Consider the following 20,965-nt stretch of genomic DNA (forward strand, 5'->3'; position numbering starts at 1 on the left):
GTGGGAGACTTAGACAGAAGAGGATAAGGCAATGTGACCACAGAGGCAGAGACTGGAGTGATACTGCCACATGCCAAGTAATGCCTGCAGCCACTGGAAGCTGGAAGAAGCAAGGAAGGAGTTCTCCCCCAGAGCCTTCAGAAGGTACCAGCACTGCTGACCCTTCATTGTGGCCCATGGAATGGAGCTCAGTCTCTGGCTTCCAGAACTATGAAGGAATAAATTTCTGCTGTGTTAAGCCACCAAGTCTGTGGTAATTTATTACAGAAGCCATAAGAAATTAATACAAGGAACAAACATGAAAAAATGCTTAACATCTCTAATCATCAGGGAAATGCAAATCAAAATCACAATAAGATATCACTTATCTCCAGTAAGAATGGCTTTTATTAAAAAGTCCCCAAACGACAAATGCTGGCGGGGATGTGGAGAGATAGGAACACTCCTACACTGCTGGTAGGACTACAAACTAGTACAACCTCTATGGAAAGTGGTATGGAAATACCTCAAAGAACTTAAAGTAGATCTAGCATTTGATCCAGCAATCCCATTACTGGGTATTTACCCAAAGGAAAAAAAAAATTCTATAAAAGAGACATCTGAACTTGAATGTTTATAGCAGCACAATTCACAATTGCAATGATGTGGAAACAACCCAAGTGCCCATCAATACACAAATGGATTAATAAAATGTGGTCTATGTATACCATGGAGTTCTACTCAACCATAAAAAACAATGGTGATATAACACCTCTTGTATTATTCTGGATGAAACTGGAGACCATTCTTCTAAGTGAAATATCACAACAATGGAAAAACAAACACTACATGTACTCACCACTAAACTGGAACTAATCGAAAAACACTTATGGGCACATATGGAAATAACATGCATCAGAAATCAAGCAGGGGGGGAAAGGGGAAGGGTAAATTCACACACTATCTGGGGGATGAGCACACTTGTAACTTTGACTCAAATGGTACAAAAGCAATTTATGTAACCAAAATGTTTATACCCCTGTAATACTCTGAAATTTGAAAATAGAAACAAATTAATAAGAGGAGAAAAGATAAACCACTGTCACTGAAAGGGAACTTAATTATATTTGCTTTTTCAAAGTAAGAGCCAACAATTCTCAGAGAAAGGAACATTTTTGGCTATTCATAGCCATTGGGCCAAGACCCATCAGCCAATTTCCATTTTAAACAATGAATAGGTGACTAAGTAAGTGGCAATGCAATACAATTATTTCTACATGTGGAAAAAATATGCTAGCACATAATTCAATGAATTATAATGGCAAAGCCAAACTTATGCCCCAAAAAAGAAAAAAAATGCAGGTGGAAAATGTCCAAAATGACCCGTGTGTCTAATTGCCATTGAAGTGTATTACTGAAGAGACCCCAAGAAAGCAGGGCTGAGATGTGGCAGGAGAAATCACTAACAGCAACACACTGATCCTTCCCTGCTCAGAAAACTCAGGGACCGAAGCTTAATGATCCATTAGGTTGACTCCACTCTCCATTAAGTTGTAATAAATTAATTTCTAGCCTATGGGAAATATGTCCACAATTTCTTAAAATGCACACATTATCTTGAACAATACATCCAGATTCTGGAAGAAGAGCTAATTATACAAAAGTCATAGCCCAGAATTGATTATATTATTTCCAAAGTGTGGCCCTGGACACCTGTGTCTGCACTCCAGCAGCAAGCAGAGACTGAGACAGATGATCTTCCACCCACTACAGCACAATGGCTAAATGCAATTACTGGATTTATGGAAAAGAAAAAAGGCCAGGCATCATAAACCTCAAAACTGGAACACTTTGCTTTCTAATGACCCTAAATTATCTCAACAAGCCCTGGAATGAAAATCACTCAATTAGCTTCATGCACTACTTGGAAGAGATCAGTGCTTTGTAGAATTCAATTCTTATTTTGTTTATACATTCTTTGAAATGAACAATAATTTTTCTAAATTTGTAAAAAGCTTTCATTTAATTTTTAAAATTTGATTTGCCTTCTCTGTGTATGCATATGTTTAATTCTTCAGGGTACAAGATTTTCAGCAAAAGTTTTTGTGGTTTAGTTTTTCCCACTTAGGCAGAGATACTATTATGGTGAAAAACAAGAATGTCACTTGTTTATCTTGGGAGGCTGACATGGTATAGTTTGAAAAAATAGTGTATTTTTCTGGGATAAGAAAATATTTTTGAGCTATGACATAACAAACATTTTCCCCACAATTATTTTGCCAAAATATGATATTGTGCATAATAGAGTCAAGATTTCTTTCATAAGCTCTATGCATCCAGAACCACTGATTAAAATGGTAACTTTAATTTATCCATGAAAAGCAAGAGTGAGTGTGGATTTTATGTACAAATGATACAGCGGTTTTGTCTCCCCCAGTTGAGGGTGGTAGTGGGCTGAAAACAAGTTAGTCCTTTCAAGTAAAAGTGTGAAAGCACACTGACCCATCAACTGCCTAAAACACTCTCCCAAGTTAGTAGGTTATTGGCTGGAATTGATTCTTGAAATTAGAAAAATTGGTCTATGAAGCAAAATAGTAATCAAAGCCATTTGATTACTTGTATATGGCTGAACGGCTCTGACCTCCTTTTATATATTTATATATTTTATTTGTTTCCTTAGTAATATCTTTTTTTACCAACCAGAAGAGGACTAATCAAAACACATAATATGTTTTGATAAATGTCTTCATTGAATACTTCAGAGAAGAGGCTTTGATCATTTTCACCAACTCTATAACCTGTCTCCATCATTTCTTTTACTTCCAAAAATGTTCTGGAGCCTCTGGGTAGTATTAGGAGCCATTCATTCTACAATGGCTGAGAGTTGACCAGGGTCCTATTTGACAGAGGCCATAAAACTGCAGACTTTAGGAAAAGATTCACATTCCATTCAGACGTGAAAAAGGAGACAGGATCTGGAAAAGGGGAAGCCAGGAAGATGAATAATAAGTTTTTCCTCTTCCCAAGTCACAAATAAAATCTGCATTTTTGAACACACAAGCTAACCAGAATCGGAACGCCTTCAGATTAACACCCATTGTACTGTACTTATTGGTGACACTCTGCTCTTTCTCAATATAAATGTATTTATTTTATTTTCACAATAATCATGTGTTATTTTTATACTCAGAAACTAATACACGTGCATACTGAAACATCAAAATGACCTACTCCCTGGAAAGAGTTACAGTTTGCATTTTGGTTTATATCCTTACAGGGTTTTCTCTGCACACTCCCTCCGAGACCCGCATTATTGACGTTCTTTATGACTACTGAAGTGGAAGAGGAGACAGGGTATTTCAATCACGTGCACAGAAATTTAGCCAAACAGGTCCTGTAAAACACCTCAACTTGGCTACAGCAGCTCTCAGCTGCTCTGAGAAGGCATCCCTTCCCCTGTGTCCTTCTTGCGCTAACCCACTGGGCTGGGGTTCTTGGAGCTCCCCTGGCTCCAGGCCTCATACCGCCTCCAGCCAGTGCTCCGGAGAAAGGAGTGTTCGATCCCTGCATGGGGCCCTTTCATTGCCTCAGCCCTCCCCTCCACCCCCCATCACCCAGGGAAACACACTGGGGAACAGCAGGGGCTCTCCCCAAGGGAAACTGTAAGTGGGTTATAGGTGAAGCAAAAGTCACTCTCCTCTAACGACCTCATTTCCATTCATTAAATTACTGAAGCAAATTAGGGTAAACACAGTGGCCAATTCCAGTGTCCCAGAAAATTGCCTTCCCCTGTGGAACAAGTCTTTTAGCTACTAGGAGAGAAAAAGAACATCCACATTTCTAAGAACAAAAAGATAATAACATTGACCTTAACTACCATTTATTTAGCGTTTTGCTAAGCATTTTACACCTGTTATCCATCTTATTCCACATTTAAACACTAGGAGAAAGGGATGGCTTAGTCAACAGGAGCATGACCTAGAATCAGGGACTGTGGGTTTGAATCCTGCCTCTGCTACTTTTCAGCTGTGCAACTGTGGGCAAGATGTTTAACCTCTTATGCTTTGGGGTCTGAGTCTGTAAGTGGAAATAATAAGTAATATCATAGAAGGCTTAGACCAGTGCTTGGTGCATGGCGTATGTTCAAAGTGCTTTTAAATCTCATTACTATTATTTTCCCATTTTACAGATGAGGAAACTGAGATTTAAAGGGTGCATGATTTGCCCTCAGTCACAGAGCTAATCCAGACCTGCTGATGCTTGAGGCCAAGGGACTTGTGCTCAGTCACCATAGATCAGGAGCACCAGGGTAACTGATTCCTAAATTACAAGCTTTCTCTGACATCACACGCCAAAGGTACAGAAAGTGTGGGCTGCTGTGCTGAATTTCTACAGACCCTAGATAGATCTTAGATGTTGTTTCAGGAAAAAAGAAGTCATCACATCCAGGGGTGTGCCTTGTATAAAAACTCTCCCAAACAGGCTAGAGCGCTGTACACAATAAAACAATCTCTCCTTTGTTTTGTGAGGCAAAGCGCTGGACCAGCCCACTGATGTGGCGGGTGCGTGCTTGAGAGGGCTAGACTCTCTGGTCTACTCCGGAAGGAGAGGGACACTCCTCTCTCCCCACCCCGGACTTGTGGGACTGCCCGGGTTGCTCTTCCAGACAGAAGCCTGCTCCTGTCTCACAGGGCCCCATAGTCAAGAGCCCTTCACCCCAGACAGACACCCCGGTGTGTCCCTGGAGCCATGCAGCGCACTGCCTGCTCTGGCACCTTGCCTGCCTCTGCCGACGCGTGTTCTCCACCCTTGCCTCTTTGTTCATAAAAGCAGAAGGAATCAAGAGGCGAAAAAAAAAAAAATAACACTTTGAAGTGACTGGACTTTAAGCAATCAAGACTTTGCTTACCCTGGGGCCTTATCTCCAGCTTGGGATATTAATTTCCTGTTTACAAATGTGTCATCTTCTAAAGGTGGTTTGTTTTCATAGGAAAATATACTTTGACTCTTTTGAGTATTACAGTTTTTATATTACCAGTCTAGCCCGCTGCGGTAGACTGTGCTGCTGTTCCGGTGTCCGGTGCCTCCTCCCCGAAAGGTCATACTTCTCCAGCCTTGGGGTTCAGGCCCGCTCGCGAGGCTTTCGCTAGCCAGTGAAACACAAGCGAGCACAAGTGACACGTGGCATCCTGAGCACGAGCTTTGAGAGTCATCGCACGGTTCCACCATGGCTTTTCCCCTCTGCTGTAAGCACAGCAATGCTCAAGGATGGGTATTTTATACCCGCTAAAGCCTACTCAGACCATATTGATCTAAAATACTGCATAATTGAAGAAGCAGTTGAAAACAATGCTTCCAACGATCATAATCAAACAATTTTTTTTAAAAAGGAACTGGGGCTAGGGCATCGTTAAGCGACTGATATCATTCTGGTCAGTATTCAAAATGCAAACTGACGCTGAACATGTTTGATGCCCCTGGGCACATTTCAGCTCCCCACACAATGTACTTTTCATCCTAGTTCTTTTTCTCCTCTTCTGGGGTGCGTCTGTGAACTAGAGAGCGTATGCTCCCTCCTCGCAGCATCACATTCAGAGTTTTACCAGCCTCATGGCCTGTTCCCTTAAATGCATCCAGACAAAGGCAATTGCAAAGCAGAGGCCAAATTCAATCCTGCCACATCACACCGCACAGAAATGGCCCAAAGGTTAATGGCAGGCAGACAAATGGTTTACTCTTGCTATTTCTGCTAAACTTGACTTTGGATTTTTTTTATTATTTTATTTTTGTTATTTTTTTATTTAGTATTGTAAAGCTATAACCAAATCAGCTATCAGATCCATGTATACACTGCTTCAGAATGCAAAAAGAAAGGTGAATGGCAAACAAGTGAAACAATTATATTCAGGAAGACTATTTGGAAACGTAGTCTTTTAGAAAATAAAATCACATATAAGTAAACATGTCTGGTCAGTCAGATTCCTGGCTAGAATGTAAAAAGAAAAAAAAGTTGGAAGGATTATCCAGTTAAATAAGAAGGTATGTGACGCTGGTAAAGTACCAGTGACGTTTAAAACAAATGGTTCTAAAGACATATTAAAAAAATATATATATATATATATGAATGATACAATGTAGATACACTCATACATATTTATATACATATACACTTACAATATTTTAAATAATGTATGTAATATTAATATTAAATATAAATGCACACACATATATCTTGCAGGATTTACTGCTGCAACTCTGCTCTGGATTTCCTTTTCAGTCAGTTTGTAGTGATAAAAAGACCCCTTTTTATTTATTAGACACACAGTTTAAATTTTCTTAGCATTTTCTGACAATTGTCTCATCTTGTGCTCCCTACAAAGTGCCGGGTTTTAGAACCAGCACAGCTGAAATGAGTAATTGCCGGGCAAAGGGGCACTTCTGCTTGGTGCAGCAGGACGGAGACAAATGAGAGGCCGCCCCGCGGGGACGCTGACCCTGCTCAGCGCTCGGACGTCAGAACTCACCAGACGCTGGGTGAAAATGGAAACTTCCTCTGTGCTGCCGTCAGAGTTCATTCTCACCAACCTCCCCCGTCTAGGGGAACTTATAACCGTAAAAGTTATAGTTCTGTTTCCTGCACTGTCCACATCATTGGTCACAGCTTTCAGGTCACGAGATGAAAGGGGCTTCGTGGAACCTAAGTGAGGATTAAAACATGCACATAAGTATAAAGCACAGGAAAGCTGCCAGTTGGGAAAATACTCATCACAGGCCCTTAACTCTTTGGAAAACACTTGCTTGCGAATGGGGCAACTGGCTATCGCTAACTTGAAATCGGGCTGCGAGAGCCTAGCGAGCCCCGAGGCATCTATTTGTGGGCACAATTTGCTACTGGGCCCCAGGTGAGACGGCCTGCTAATCCCCAGCCCAGGCCTGGGTGTCTGACCCCTAGAGAAAGAAGGCAATGCCAGAGTGTATGCGCCCCAGTGTGGCTTCAAGCATGTGGAAGGGAAAGCAGATTGTGCAGTGCCTAGAACACAGGCGACAGCACCCTCCTCCTGGAGGGTAGAGGTGTCCTGGCCTGATGGCTACACACTCAATAGAGTGTGCATCTACTAACACCCGGGGGGGAGGGGTTGGCTCACAAATGTGAGGCATCTCCTGGGGACCCCCAGTCATGCATGTTAAGGGACATTGTGAGGAGTGAAGGATCTGTGTGAATGCCATGGGAGAACCACCAGTGGCACATGGGTTTGCACACTAATGTGACCAAATGGGTAACCAAAGGCCAGAGAGGCTCGGGGACACTCAGGTTAGAGCAGTGCTCCTCAAATGCTCTGCGGCAAAGGGTCAGTGTTTCCATCCTAATCCACTGTGGACCAATAATTTCATAAAATACAATAAAAATGTTACAGCAATGTCAGATTGCAACAAAAGTTTCTAAACACTTCCTCTCGATTTCTGTTCTTATCAGTTCCCAGGCTAGAAGGTCCATGGACCGCTCTTGGAGGAGCACAGAGTTAGAGTACGTATTTCTTTATTTTGCAATGATTTAGGGCTGCAAGCCCCAAGCCCCAAGCCCCAGGCCGCAGAGCTCCACCAGCCCATCCTTGCATCCCCTCTCCCCACCTCTTGTCTGTAGAAAAATTGTCTTCCATGAAACTTAGGAACGGGGGCGGCTGGGGGCGGCTGGGGGGGGGTGTTGCACAGGTGAACAGTGGGGAGCAAGCAAAGCTTCATCTGTATTTACAGCCACTCCCCATCGCTGGTATCACTACCTGAGCTCCGCCCCGCTCCCCTGCTGTCCATGGAAAAATTGTCTTCCATAAAACCAGCCCCTAGTGGCAAAAAGGTTGGGGACCGCTGGCGATGATTTAGGGAACATCTCCAACCTCATATATAGGATGTCCGGTCTGAAATAGACTCATACAGTTGTTCTCGCCCCAAATCTTACCTCGCCTCTTCTGTTTTAGCCCTGCTGAAAGGCTTTAGCATTAAGCCTTCTTAGGGGAGCTCACTGACCAGGCACCTTATAAATTGTTTGTGAAGTTGATTCAACTGTCCAATAATAACCAAGCCTCCTGAATGACATCCTCTTTCGCTTTCGTTATGTAGCCATTGCAGAGGGCAAGGGCCACCAATTGTAGTACTTGAACTACATTAGGTACTTGCCAATTCCGAGGGGAAGCCCACTTTGGGTCTGAAAGATTTCCAAACTTGTTTTCCAAGATTGTTCTGAGCTCCATTTAAAATGCCTGAGGTGCTGGGGTGAGTTCTGGGTTCTGGGGCTCCTGGAGGTGGGGTAGAAGGGCCTTGGAAAGGCCACTGCAGAAACATCGTTCCATGTCGGGTTCAGGGCTGCCTTGGCACAAGTTTGGTGTCTGCACAAAGTGCTCATGTGATGCCCGTAACTGCCTCCCACATTCCTCTCACTTCTTGCTGTGCACATTTTTTTCAGTATGTGCGACCTTCTGGCACCTGGAGCTGGGAGGCCAGGATCAGAGGTCACCCCAGGGAGGTGACAGCAATGTTTCTGTGCCCTTAGGCAATGTTGCATCTCCCTCCCCCCAACTCAGGCAGCTCATCCACTTTGTACCACTCACTGGACACTTGTCATAATGTAATTTCCATGGCTAGTGTACTTTCGAGTGTAAGTTTCTCGTTTCACCAATTAGTAAGCTTTCCATCATTTCCTTGAGGATCAACAATGTTCTTGGTTATCTCCCACTAAGTCTTACAATATTCAACTCAGTGTTTCAAGGTCTACTGATTAAAAGCTTTTACAAATCTCTGCTCTAAACCCTTTAGCAACACACTACGAATCCCTTCTCTTCTCTTCTCTCCTTCCATTCCTACTTCAGAGGACAGACCATTGTTGGTGAGATGAGGTTCCCTGAAGTCACAGACTTTGCCAGGAAGATCCTTTGCTGATGAGCTGTTTAACTCCGGGTCTGTGTAAGTTTATATTCTGGACCTTTTTAACAAAACACTCAAGGTCAATCGCTACCCAACACTCTTTGAACAAGAGCCAAGTACAATTTGGATAAGCAGAAAAACTAGGTCCTCAAGCCACAGTATATTCCAACGTGCCACCACTAAAGCTAAACAAACAAAATCAGTGGTAGCATTCAAGGTGAAAAACTGGTTACAAAACTCCTTTCTGGGGAATAAATTTTGCAGAAAGAAATAGAACATGTTTCCATATAGGGGTGTGTGTGTGTGTGTGTATACACACACATATCTAACAAAATAAAAATATACTTTGACTAGTTTTTTTCCCTTAATTCGCACACACACAAAAAGCTCATTTAAAACTACAATACTTTCTACTTTAAAATAACTGAGTTAAAAAGTAATTGTCAGATTTGGTAAGGCATAGAAGCCCTGGTTAACCTTAAAACAGTCACCATACTAAGTATTCGAGTAGTTACTTTGGCTTACCATGCACATTCCTACATGTCTCAAGCCAGGGCCACTTTTTAAGACTGAGAACACAAAGGAGGCAAACCAGGAATACCAAAGTCTGACAAGCTGGCGGAGAAAGTCCGACTGGTATGGAATCAATGTGAGTCAAAAAACAAATTGTTTTGACTAATGCCAGGTTGTAGTATTTCTCTAACTGAAGACAGTAAAACACACGGTGCTTCTACATAATTGTCTCTGTTTATTAAATTGTTATGTATATTTCCCTGGTTCTGAATGTCAGTCCATCAATAATACGGAGAGGGGGACAACATAAACAGTAACTACGATAGCACGATTCTCAGGAACCGACTCTCTGTGATAAAACAGAGACAGCAGTGGGACACTGCCCCACACAAAGGAGCAGAGCTGCTCGATGCCGGCACAGGACTTGGAGTCAGAGCTGGCACTCCGTCTTGGGGCTATGACTCCTATTAATAAGTGACCTTCCCAAGCCTCCAGGTGTTTTTATCTGCCAAATGGGGATGACCGAAAGTTGCTTTCATATACATTATTTCATTTAAATCATTGTAACAACCCAGAAAAGTAGATTAAAAAAATCTAAAGACACTATAAAAAACACAAGGATTCAATAGTATCTGAATGTCCAATCTAGAACAAGAATAGATTTTCTACTGGTATTATAGTCCTAAACAATCGATAGTTCTATAAAAAGGAATAGATTTTCCCGGATATGTTGGATCCTCCAGGTGCTGACCACAGCTGACCACTGGCACCTGCACTCACACACTGAGATGGGACCCACAGGCAGCCTTCCCAGCAGGACCTGACACAATGGGGTGTGGGGGTTGGGGGAGGGGACCTGAGGCAGGGGGAAGACTGAGGCATCTGTCATAACTGCTTCATGCAGTGGCAGGGACCTGCAATCTCAGGGTGACTGCTGCAGAGCCCAGGCTAAGCACGGTTCAGGTGGGTCCCTGAAAAAGAGGATGAGGTGGCCTGGCCATCAGACCCACACCAGGGGATTCTGATACGGAATCCCCTGACAGGGAGGGTCACTGCTACCCGGGGATGTTTGGGTAGGAGAACCACCAAGAACAAGTGGATCAAAAGCCCCCTTAAGGTCATCCCAAATCTAAAATCTGTGATTCCGCAGTTTTTGTTTCCATGCCCACGCAAGTTGAGATTTCATCAGATGTAACAGCCACCTAGTAGAAGTGTATGTGAAAATCTGACTTCCTTCCTACTGGCCAGGATGTAGAGCAGGAAGCAAGTCACAGTGTGGAGAGAGAGGGCAACACAGAAACCAGGAATACCAACCGAGCTAACGTGCGGGGAGCTGGGGAAAGGAGCCGCTCGCTTTGGGACTGGAGGGCATGCAAGCTCCTGTGGGGTTCTCAGACACGGGAGGCAAGGTCAGGACAGATGCAGGGCAGAAAAACACTTAAACCTAAATAGGTGCTTCAGTTAAAATCTTACCTGGGAAGATGCTCAGTCCTCTGTTTACTTCTAAGCTAATGATCAGAGCTCGAGCTGTGATTATAAAAATCTGTCGAGGTGCAAAGTTCAAGCCATCAGTAACCTGAAAATTAAAGCCTCCTGACATTGCTCCTTCAAAAGAAGAAATTACACTCTGGTCAGTTGGTTGTTCCGCACGTGCCACCCAGTTCTACCCTCTCTCCCACCTGTTTCCCTGCAAAGCAACTGCTATTAATTTGAGGGTGTGCTAATATGGTCACTGAGCTCAACAAGTCAAATACTGACAAAAACACAAAGTTAAAACAATATCAATAAAGGACTACAATGCAGATTCCACCCATCCCATGACATAATAAATGAAAGCAAAAGGGTTACCTCTAAGAACTTTTTAAAAATGTTAAGAACATATTCATCACCTCCATTTAATTATTTTGGAATCAATTTATAAAGTTATGTATGCATAGAATACACACATACACCCTAGTAATTTTTGAAATATTGATAATACTTGCCTAATAATACTGAAAATCAAAACTAGGGGGAAGTAAATAGTACTTATGCCTCCCACCCCAAATAGTTACCTGCACTTCTAATTATTTATCTGTCTCAAGCTAGCTATAGTCTGCTAAGAGGGAAAAGAGAAGGGAAGGGAAAGACTCAGCCTTGCTTTTGTTAAATTTCTACAAAGAGAGAACTCCACACCCACACTTCTGTCAAGGGATTAGTGCTATCAGTAAAGTTATAAATTAACTTATGAGCAAAGCTTAAATCGAGATGGCCCCTATCGATCCAGTTCCCAGGGGTGTTTTACCAATCTGACTCACAAAGCACCAGGCAAGATCACTATGCAGACAGCCTGGTGTTCGCATTCCCATCACCCTTTGAAAATGTCCATCCAGCAGTAAATTTGGAGGCCCACAGGTCTTTGCATTATGCAGTGGGTAGAAATGTGTCTTTGTTACCCTCAGGGACATGTGGCAAGGAACAAAAGAGGCATAGTCAGACTCTGCAATTATGTACAAGTACTCCCTAGTAACACGATTTAATAAAAGGTAGGTCAATGGCATGACAAGCTCTCAAGTTTTTGTTATCTAAGCAAATCCTGAGAGTTCTGATTCCTCATAAAAAATAAAAAGGCTACAGACTGTTTAAAATTTCCCTGTTACACTCAAAAGTCACCATTTAAAAGAGAGAGAGAGAGAAAGAGAGAGAAGTCTGAGTCTATATAATTCAGAACAGGCTCCACAACCAAATGTTATTTTTTACTTGCTTATTTTCCTAGAAATAGCACTTCGAAAGTAGGTTTAATGAAACAGGAAATGAAGGAGGGAACACTTTCTGCTACACAGTTCATGAATCTGGAAACAAAATGGAGATGGAATCAAAGGAATTATATCAAAACAAACATAGACTATTGTCTTGGGTGGGCCCTACCAGACTAATTATGACCAAAGAAAGATGAGGAGGGTTGACTTGTGGATTTTTCATTGTACAATCTCAGATTTTTCCTGACAATCCTTTCAGAAGGGCGACCTTATACAAATCACTTAGCCTACCAAGTCTCGGTTTTATCAACCTACTTAGGTCGTTATGTCCGATAATGAATTCGATTTATGGCAGAGCACTTTGCAGATATAAATGCTAAGAGAGCCTACGTAAGCCTAAGTCTTTGTTTGGGGCTGATGATGGACAAATGTGCCAGGGGAGAAGCAGCTGGTTTTAGCAACAGACTCGTCTGCAGCTGGGCTCCGCCACTTGAGGGTTATTAGCCTGCTTCACGGCCATTTAGAAGATGTGATGGACTGGCTCTCATGTCCAGCTTGCCTGTAACTCTCCTTCTGGCTTTTTTAGGAGAAATTAGTTTCTCCACTCACCAAAAGCAAATATGGACCTGGAAGTTGACAAATAAATCAATCCAGAGAGCTAATTTTTCTTTTAATCCTTTACTGCCAAGAGTAACTTCAGCTCTTCAATCTCCTCCGCCCTTCTCTGGGTGGCAGCTAGTGGAGAAAGCCCAGCTTCAGGGTCAGACCAACTTAATCCTTCTGAGCCTTCTGAGGTTTCTTCATCTCGAAAATGGGGTCATTACCCTCTATCTGCCAGAGGACTTCCAAAGAGGAAATGAAATGGATGACGTGGCTGCACCACCCATGGTGCCTACGGACAGTGGAGAGTCAATGATTCCTTTCCCCTGGACACTATAGTTCCAGAAATTTGAAATTTCTTTTGTGCAAGTCTCTTAGAGTACTTCTCTCCATTTTGAAAATATGATAATCTTTTCATAAAAATAAAAAAAAAAAACGTTCTCAGCCCTCATCTAATAACATTTGGACTTTCGGTGCCTACTATTATAATAAAAAACACACATAATTGACAGAAACCTCCTATCAATTCAGTGGCTCATTAAATGAATTGTATTTTATTAATCAGCAATCTGCACATTTGACAAATGGAAACACACATATGTGAAAAATACCATCTGGTCTAGAAATAACATTTTGGTGCCTATCTGGGTAGATTTAGGATCCTGTTGCAAAGAAACTAACCCCCATGGGTTCTAGGCTATAGGTTCGGAGCCACTAGATGGAAGCATTCATCTAGTAAATTATTTTCAGATTCTCTGGGGATTCTTTGTGTTAACTGCAAAGATAATCAGGAAATTACTACATTTGGATTTAGAAAATATTTTATGCTTATTCTCTTTACTATATTTTCAAAAAAAGATAATTAAAAATAGCTGAAAAGATGAGACTTTTTAACTTTCTCATCATGCCTCACTGGATCATGCTCCCTCCCACCCCTGCAGCACTCTGGGAATGGCCAATATTTCAAAGCCGGGCACACCCTTGCAAAGTGACTGGGTCACCTGCAGATTTATAGTGGCTGCTTGACCTATTGATTTACTGATGAACAAGAGGAAGAAGAAAAGCCTTGTCAAAGTCAAGGTCTTTTAGCATTATAGTTATATTCATTCATTCATCCATGTATTCATTTGCTGAGTAAATATCTCTTTGTTTTGTTCATTAATGTATTCCTAGCATCTGGAAGTTAACTGGGTACATAAAGGTGTTCAACATTATTTCATTCTTTCAACAAATTTTTATTAAGCACCTACTATGTTCCAGTCACTGTTCCAGGTGCTAAGGACACCAAAGTGAACAAAACAAAGGCCCTGCCCTTATAGTGCTTATACTCTAGTGGGGAAGACAGACAACAAAAACAATATTCAACTCAATCTATATTAGAATGTCAGGTAGTCAGGGAAAGGGAGGGACAGTGGCAGGAAAGAGATGCTATTTTACTGGGTGCTCAGGACAAGGCTCTCAGAGAAGCTTAGATCTGAGCACAGACCTTACATGACAATTGGAGTAAGCCATGTGAATTACAGGGACTCTCTAATGCTTGCTATTATTAGCCTTACTAAAATAAGTTGCTTTTATAAAAATTATTTTGTCACTGAGATGGAAAGTTTTGAGATGGCCTTTGGTTTTTGGTCAGCAACTCTTAGGTATGACTATTACATTAACCACTGACTGAAACAGGTTTCAGTTTCATGCTGTTTTTCTCTGTGGCATACCGGTGTGTACAAACACTAGCTGGCCCTCGTCGATGTGAGCCTGGGTGAAGTTCTGGATGCTTTGGCTAGGAAAGGACTTGAGAGCCAAATGCCCATTGGTGGGTGGAGTGACCCAGTAGGCCAGGTCCTGTGGGGCAGAGTCCACATCTTCTGCACAGAGGTTACCTCTGGTCATCGCAGTGACAGAATTCACCCACACCTTAAAAAGAAGAGCAACACGCATCTTTTGAGTACCAATTGTAATCACATTGCATTAATAAACTGTATAGCTATGACACCCTGGTCCCTTGTACAAAGAATTAAAAGCTAAAGCAATTCATGAAGTTTCTTAATTCAAAACAGATATATAATTAAATGCCAGATGAAATGTAAGATGTGTTGCAATATTTAATTCATTTATGAAGTCTATGAAGTTTCATTAAAAATAGCATTCATAATTATTCAAATTTAAGTTTTTAAACAGCACATGCATACATAGAAAGTATAATAACAATAAAAGTTCATGGTAAATAAGCACCTCCTGTGTGCTGGGCATGAATTTCTATTTATCGCTGTAAGAATCAAATAATTTCATCAGCTTTTTAATAGTTGAGGGAAAAATCACACATATTGCATATTTCTTATTCCCTTTATCTAGCCAGTCTTGCAAGAACACCAATATCTGGTTCCTAGGGCCTTGCAATATCTGCTGTGCTTACAGTATACATCTACAATTGGATCCAAATAATATACCCTGTTTTTCAATTACATTTAAATTTATTTATATTGCTTAAAGATCTTCTTTCAATAATTCATCAAACATTTATTAAGCGTCCACCATGTTCTAAGCAATGTTCTGAGTGTTGGAAATATATCAGTAAATAAAACAGAGTCCTGTCCTCAGGGAGCCTACATTCCAGCAGCGGGGGATGAGGGACACAGAGAAGAAACAACAGGCATAATAAGGAAATGAATTAATAGTGTGTTAGAAAATCACAGCACTATGAAACAAAGAAAAAAGTAAAGCCAGATAAGGGGGGCGGCTCAGGAGTGAGCAAATGTTCAGTAGGAGGCTCGGTTTGAGGAAAGGCTGGAAGGAGGTGAAGGAGGGGCCACATGTATATGCAATTATCTGGGGGAGGACCATCTGGATAGAGGAAACAGCTCTAACATGGGCCCCCTCTGTTGGGGGGGAGGGTCAGGAAATCGGTCAGTGCAGTGGGAACAGAATAAGCAAGATGAAGAGCATAATGGGAGGTTGTATCATGCAGGGTCTTGAACACACTGTAAGAACTTTGGCTCTTCCTTGAGTGCCATCGGGGTATTAGGTGAGGAGTGACCTGGGAGGACTCAAGTCCTCATAAAACCCTTTGGCTTCGGTGTCAACAACAGAACCCGAGAGGGCCAGGGTACGAGCTGAGCGACCAGCAGAAGGCAACTGCAATAATCCCAGAGAAGGATGATAGAAGAGAGTGGCCGGCAGTTGCAGAGGTGGCAGGAAGTGGACAAATTCTGAGTGTCTGTTGAAGATAAAGCAAAAGAGTTTCTAACAAATTAGATGCAGTGAAGTGTGGAAGAAGGAAAGGTGGAGAGAATGACTCCGTGGCATGGGGCTCAGCAACGAGGACGGGTTCCATCAACTGCGATAAGGAAGGTCAGGGCAGATAGATTTGGGGAGTGAGATTGGGAGCTCAGTTTTGAACATGTTAGGTTTAAAATGTTTCTGTGGACACTGAATCACATCTGATGGCATCAGGCTGTTTTGAATTTCTCCAATCATACAGTCACATGATCTTTCACTAACACTAAAAACAAGCGGTTTTATCACTAACTCAATTATCACATTGCTATCTGTATTTATATTGATATATTTTTTTCTTACCCACAGAAACATCATGTGCACATTCCCAAGATTATGTGTCATTCCTTGTTTTCTGGCTAGAACCTTATCATCATCTTCTATGTTTCTTACTAACTTGTTTAACAATTCGATCCTAAATGATTTAATATATAATCTCTCCAGTTAAAGGGAACTATTCTCAGTAGAACAGGCAGTTTATAAAGTAACTTAATCCATGCTCACTCACCATCTAACAACTAAACATAATTTGAGACAGGGAGCTCAGGAAGCATATAGGGTCCCTATACTTTCATATCAGACATGATGAGGCTAGAAGACAGAAATTGATTCTATTTCTTCTAATGTATCAACTACTGACAGCACAGAAAAAAAAACTACTTTGTGAATTATCCTTTACCTCTTTGAAAGTTAACAGTTGAGATCATAAAGTAATTTTACCTAAATAAACATCCACATAACCACATGTGCACGTGCACACACACCTGCACACATACACACTGGACTTACACATCCAAATGAATGTTTAACTCCTCAAGGTGACTGTGTTGAAGAACAACATATGCCAACACCAACATCACTGCACACAATTCTTCTTTTGAAATTATTCTCAGGTTGTTCAAGAACATTTGATTTTGGTTTTGTCCAGTTAGACTATGTGGGTTCAAACCACTGCTTTGCCGCTAACTAGCTTTGTAAACTTGGGCACATTTCTCAACTTCCTGTGCCTTAATTTCCTCATCAGTAAACTAGGAGTGATGGTGTTATTATGTACACTGAGTGACTTAATATGTGTAAGGTGCTTGAAACCACATCGCCTGGCACACAGTAAGCTTTGAATAAATATGGGACTTTATGGGACTCATCTTCTTCATCAGATTTGGCTCTGGGGACAGATGTGATTTTTAATATTACAAAAAATTATTATATCATTAAGAGTGTGATGATTGCCACTATTAAGGCGATTCTGTAGCATGTGCTGCAGATTTTGTTTAATCTCACAGCATTCCTCCACAATTTGGCGTGAGTAGTTTATCTGTTTATTAATTGCATTGTCAACGGATGCTCCCGTATCTTGCCATTTGGAATATGTGCACTGAAGATTTTTTGGCACTAAGCTCTAAGGACAACAACTTTTAAATAGCTACCAGAAATGCTAATCAATACAATGTTCAAATTATAAGGTTTTGGCCTTCATTTAACATGTTGAAAGGCTATTTCTATAAAATGTACATGTTGGACTGTTCCACAAAATTCCAAGCCCACTTATGCCAGTTTTTCACTTTTTACATGTTTAAATCCACCCATATATCTTATCCTCATTTCTTCAAGAACTCAAGCTGACGTGGAAATGTGCTGTCATTTCTCTTCCCGTGACTTGCAGACACTCATTTTTTCCAACATACGCACATGAATGCTGGACGAAGCATGTTTTCCACTGTAGTTACTCTTCTGCGGAACACTGCTTCTTCCCCCTCTTGCCTCTGAAATATACCATCTTCCAAAACAAATTGAAAACCTGCCACTCAAAACAAGAGCTGGAAACCTCAAGTCTTGTTTCTACCAAACCAAATCTATTCCAATTAAAACCCCATTGCTCAGGTGAGGCCTGATTTAGTGCCCAGCACTTGGCAACAGAAACTTCAGCTAGGTGGGGAGAAGAAAAACAAAGACCCCCCAACTTGAATTCAGATTTAAAATTGATCCAAAGCCCACAAAAGAATGTTTCAGAGTATAAATATCTGAACAAATTAACACAAATCTGGAATAACATTTTTTTAATTTACCATTAGCTTTAAGAAGAGACCAGTGGTATTTATTAATAGAAACCTAATTCTGATCCAATTTAATTCTAATTATGGTTCTAATATTTAAAAACCCAGATCCTTCTTGAGTTTCACGTAGGGATGTGAAATGCTCATAAAAGCACTGTCCCACTGGTGGTACCCCCAGGACTTCAGCTGTCATTTCAGACTTTGCTGCCCTAATTCTTCTGCTATGCTCAGCTTGCAAAGCTCTTTCCAGGGATGACAACCATTTATCAAAAACAAGCAAATGGTTCTATTTTCAGAATACAAACAACAACAAAATATATAGTATTATTGAAAGAAAAACTTGAAAAATAGGAAAATGAAGCCCCCTTGTGGACACAAATATATTTTATCAGGTAGGCACCAAAATCACTGGTCATGCTTGACTACAAAAGTACTCAGTAGAACATATTTCAGAGTAAAATGCAAAGGATTCACCTACAATGGCCTAACTCCAGTTTGTCAGGGCACAAATGATCTGAATGGCCATGGAGATCAGCTGAAAGCCTGTGGCTTAAGGAAATGTTGTTACAGGACTTCAGGAGAAAGAAGTATGTTTGACATGCTGGGACGGAGAGGTTAACATTCAGATTTCTGGCTGAGAACTGCCCTCCAGGACCTGAGATGCCATCAGCGGCTCTATCCCCCCAGTCCCACCTTCTGTCAGGTATACTGCAGGTGGGCCTTCCTGCCACCTGCTCCAGGCCCTGATGACAAGTAAGGAGAGTGAATGGCACTCAAGGATAACCTGAAGGTTTTGAGAAAATGCTGATGGGAAAGTCAGAGATCACACCGAATCCAAAGGCCTTATGGGCTTCATGTTTGTGTAACTGCCTTTGCCCTAGACTCTACATTGTTTAACTTTGTTATTTTGGGCAAGTCACTTAACCTCGTGAGCTCTAATTCCCTCTTCTTAAAATAGGAAGAAAAGCAACACTCGCTTGATCTACTTCACCAGGTCCTTGGGCTTTTTCACTGTAACTGTGAAGAAAACAGCAGGAGACCCTCGTGGTTCTGAGCTCAAACTTGCATCTAGCTCTGCCACTTACTGTCTTCCAGCAGCTCTTCTGCTTTTGATCTTGAGGAAGCCTGTCTATGCTGCAGATTCCTCATCTTTAAAATATTAATAAAAATGATAGCCCAAAGAGTTATTGAATATTCAATGAGTAAATGTAAAGTGCATAGAACAATGCCAGGCGCAGAGCACTATGTATTAGTTGTCATTATGACCATGTAAATGGTGATTATTATTACTGTTTTATATGCTCTGAAACCTAGAAAAAGAAATGTCATTGTCTTAAATCATCCCCTAAATTTGAGACTTTGCCTGGACAGAAGTAACTAATAACCATAGCACTAGAGAAACTCTGTTACTGGAAAATACACTCTCATGGCTCTTCTATTTTGATAAAAGGCATATGCTTTCTACAGTAGCTTTCAAGGAAAAGTTAACAAGCCTGATGCGTGACAATTTTTTAATAGTATTGAAGGTTATCAATTCAGGAGACCACCCTGCAACATGACCAACACACAGTCTTTCCAGGAAGTTTTCTATGCCCGTTTGCCATTGCTATTAATATTACATATTCTAGTGGACAACAAAGATATCACACTCCAATAAAAACAATTTAGGGGCAGAAAGTAGATGAATGTCTTTGATGTCGTAAACTGCCCATGCAGGCTCTCAAAATTAGCAAGACCAATTCCTGGTTGCCTCTTGTCTCTTTTTCATCAAGTCTAAATTATGTTGAGATTGAAAATAGACATTGTTATTGTATCACAAAATTTCAGTGCACTTCATTATTCTAAAAATCCTCACAGCAACTTCATTCACATTATACCATATATACTAGGAGAGCAATATTGTGATTATATGCTTTCATTTATATCCCTTTTTCTTGGAATATTTGAAATTTTGTAATTTGTTATTTTTCTTCCTTCATCACCATGACTTTGGGCCACAACAGCAATCCATAAAGTGAATCAGCAGGTTTCAGACAGCGTAGCTGGTCCTTCCATCCCAACCTCCCTGCCTGCTAAAAAGGACAGGTGGATGGGCAGGGTCCTGGCAGGCAGGGCTAACCTACAGGAAGGCTGTGACACTGAGTGGTCACAGGGAGACCAAAGCTGAGGGCAGAGACCCCTTACATGTGGTAAAGTAGCCCAATGAGGAGGAAAATTGGGGGGACGGGGGGAGGTTTACAGGCTGCATCGACTCTGTCATTACCCTATTGTACCAGTTTTTACGTGTCCCAGTAGATAGAAGTTTCAGCAGATGGAACTCCTGAGACCTGCCCTAACCTCATAAAAGGACAGGTTTCTCCAGAATCGGGAAGAGCAATGAAAAAAGTGATTCATCCATATAAAACCACGTAGCTTTGCTAGATCCGTGGCTTACAGTGCTTTCTGATTACCACCCAAAGTAAGAAATACATTTTACACAGCAACCTAGTACATATACGTGTATTTGTGTGTGTATGTTTAAAATCCAATATATGTATAAATGAAGCAAGTTTCACAAAATAATACCCGCATTATACATAGCACATTCTGATACTAACCATTCTACTTAATTTTAAAAAATTATTGGTTCTGACCCATTCAATTAATTTCAAGGCCCACTCACAGGTTGCAACCTGCAGTTTGAAAACTGTTCCAGATCATCCCCATTGTGGACAGCAGAGTGTGGACCCGGTGCTCAGACTATCTGGCTACAGATCCCTCTGCCTTTTACCAACTGTGTGACCTTGTTCAAGTGACTTAACCTTGCTGAGCCCCAAGGATATCGTAATCCTTATTTTATTTCAAGAGTTGTTGAGAGAACTAAATGAGAAACCATTTAATCATTTATGTGATACG

General features: G+C 41.3%; 2 protein-coding genes across 2 annotated transcripts in view; one reads left to right on the forward strand and one right to left on the reverse strand.

Moving 5' to 3' along the window:
- LOC105877306 (chondroitin sulfate proteoglycan 4-like) overlaps positions 1-20,965 on the reverse strand; it is a 69,321-nt gene that overhangs the window by 22,162 nt on the left and 26,194 nt on the right. Inside the window, exons 6-8 of the mRNA XM_012775718.3 lie at positions 14,459-14,657; positions 10,882-11,013; positions 6,504-6,676 (exon numbers count right to left, since the gene is read on the reverse strand). Of these exons, the coding sequence (XP_012631172.2) occupies positions 6,504-6,676; positions 10,882-11,013; positions 14,459-14,657 (504 nt within the window). The remainder of the gene's footprint in view (positions 1-6,503; positions 6,677-10,881; positions 11,014-14,458; positions 14,658-20,965) is intronic.
- The window catches only part of GZMA (granzyme A), a 210,230-nt gene that overhangs the window by 4,484 nt on the left and 184,781 nt on the right, over positions 1-20,965 (forward strand). The gene's annotated exons all lie outside the window — the stretch shown is intronic.

The sequence above is a fragment of the Microcebus murinus genome, chromosome 11 (assembly GCF_040939455.1).
Source record: "Microcebus murinus isolate Inina chromosome 11, M.murinus_Inina_mat1.0, whole genome shotgun sequence".
NCBI lineage: Eukaryota > Metazoa > Chordata > Mammalia > Primates > Cheirogaleidae > Microcebus > Microcebus murinus.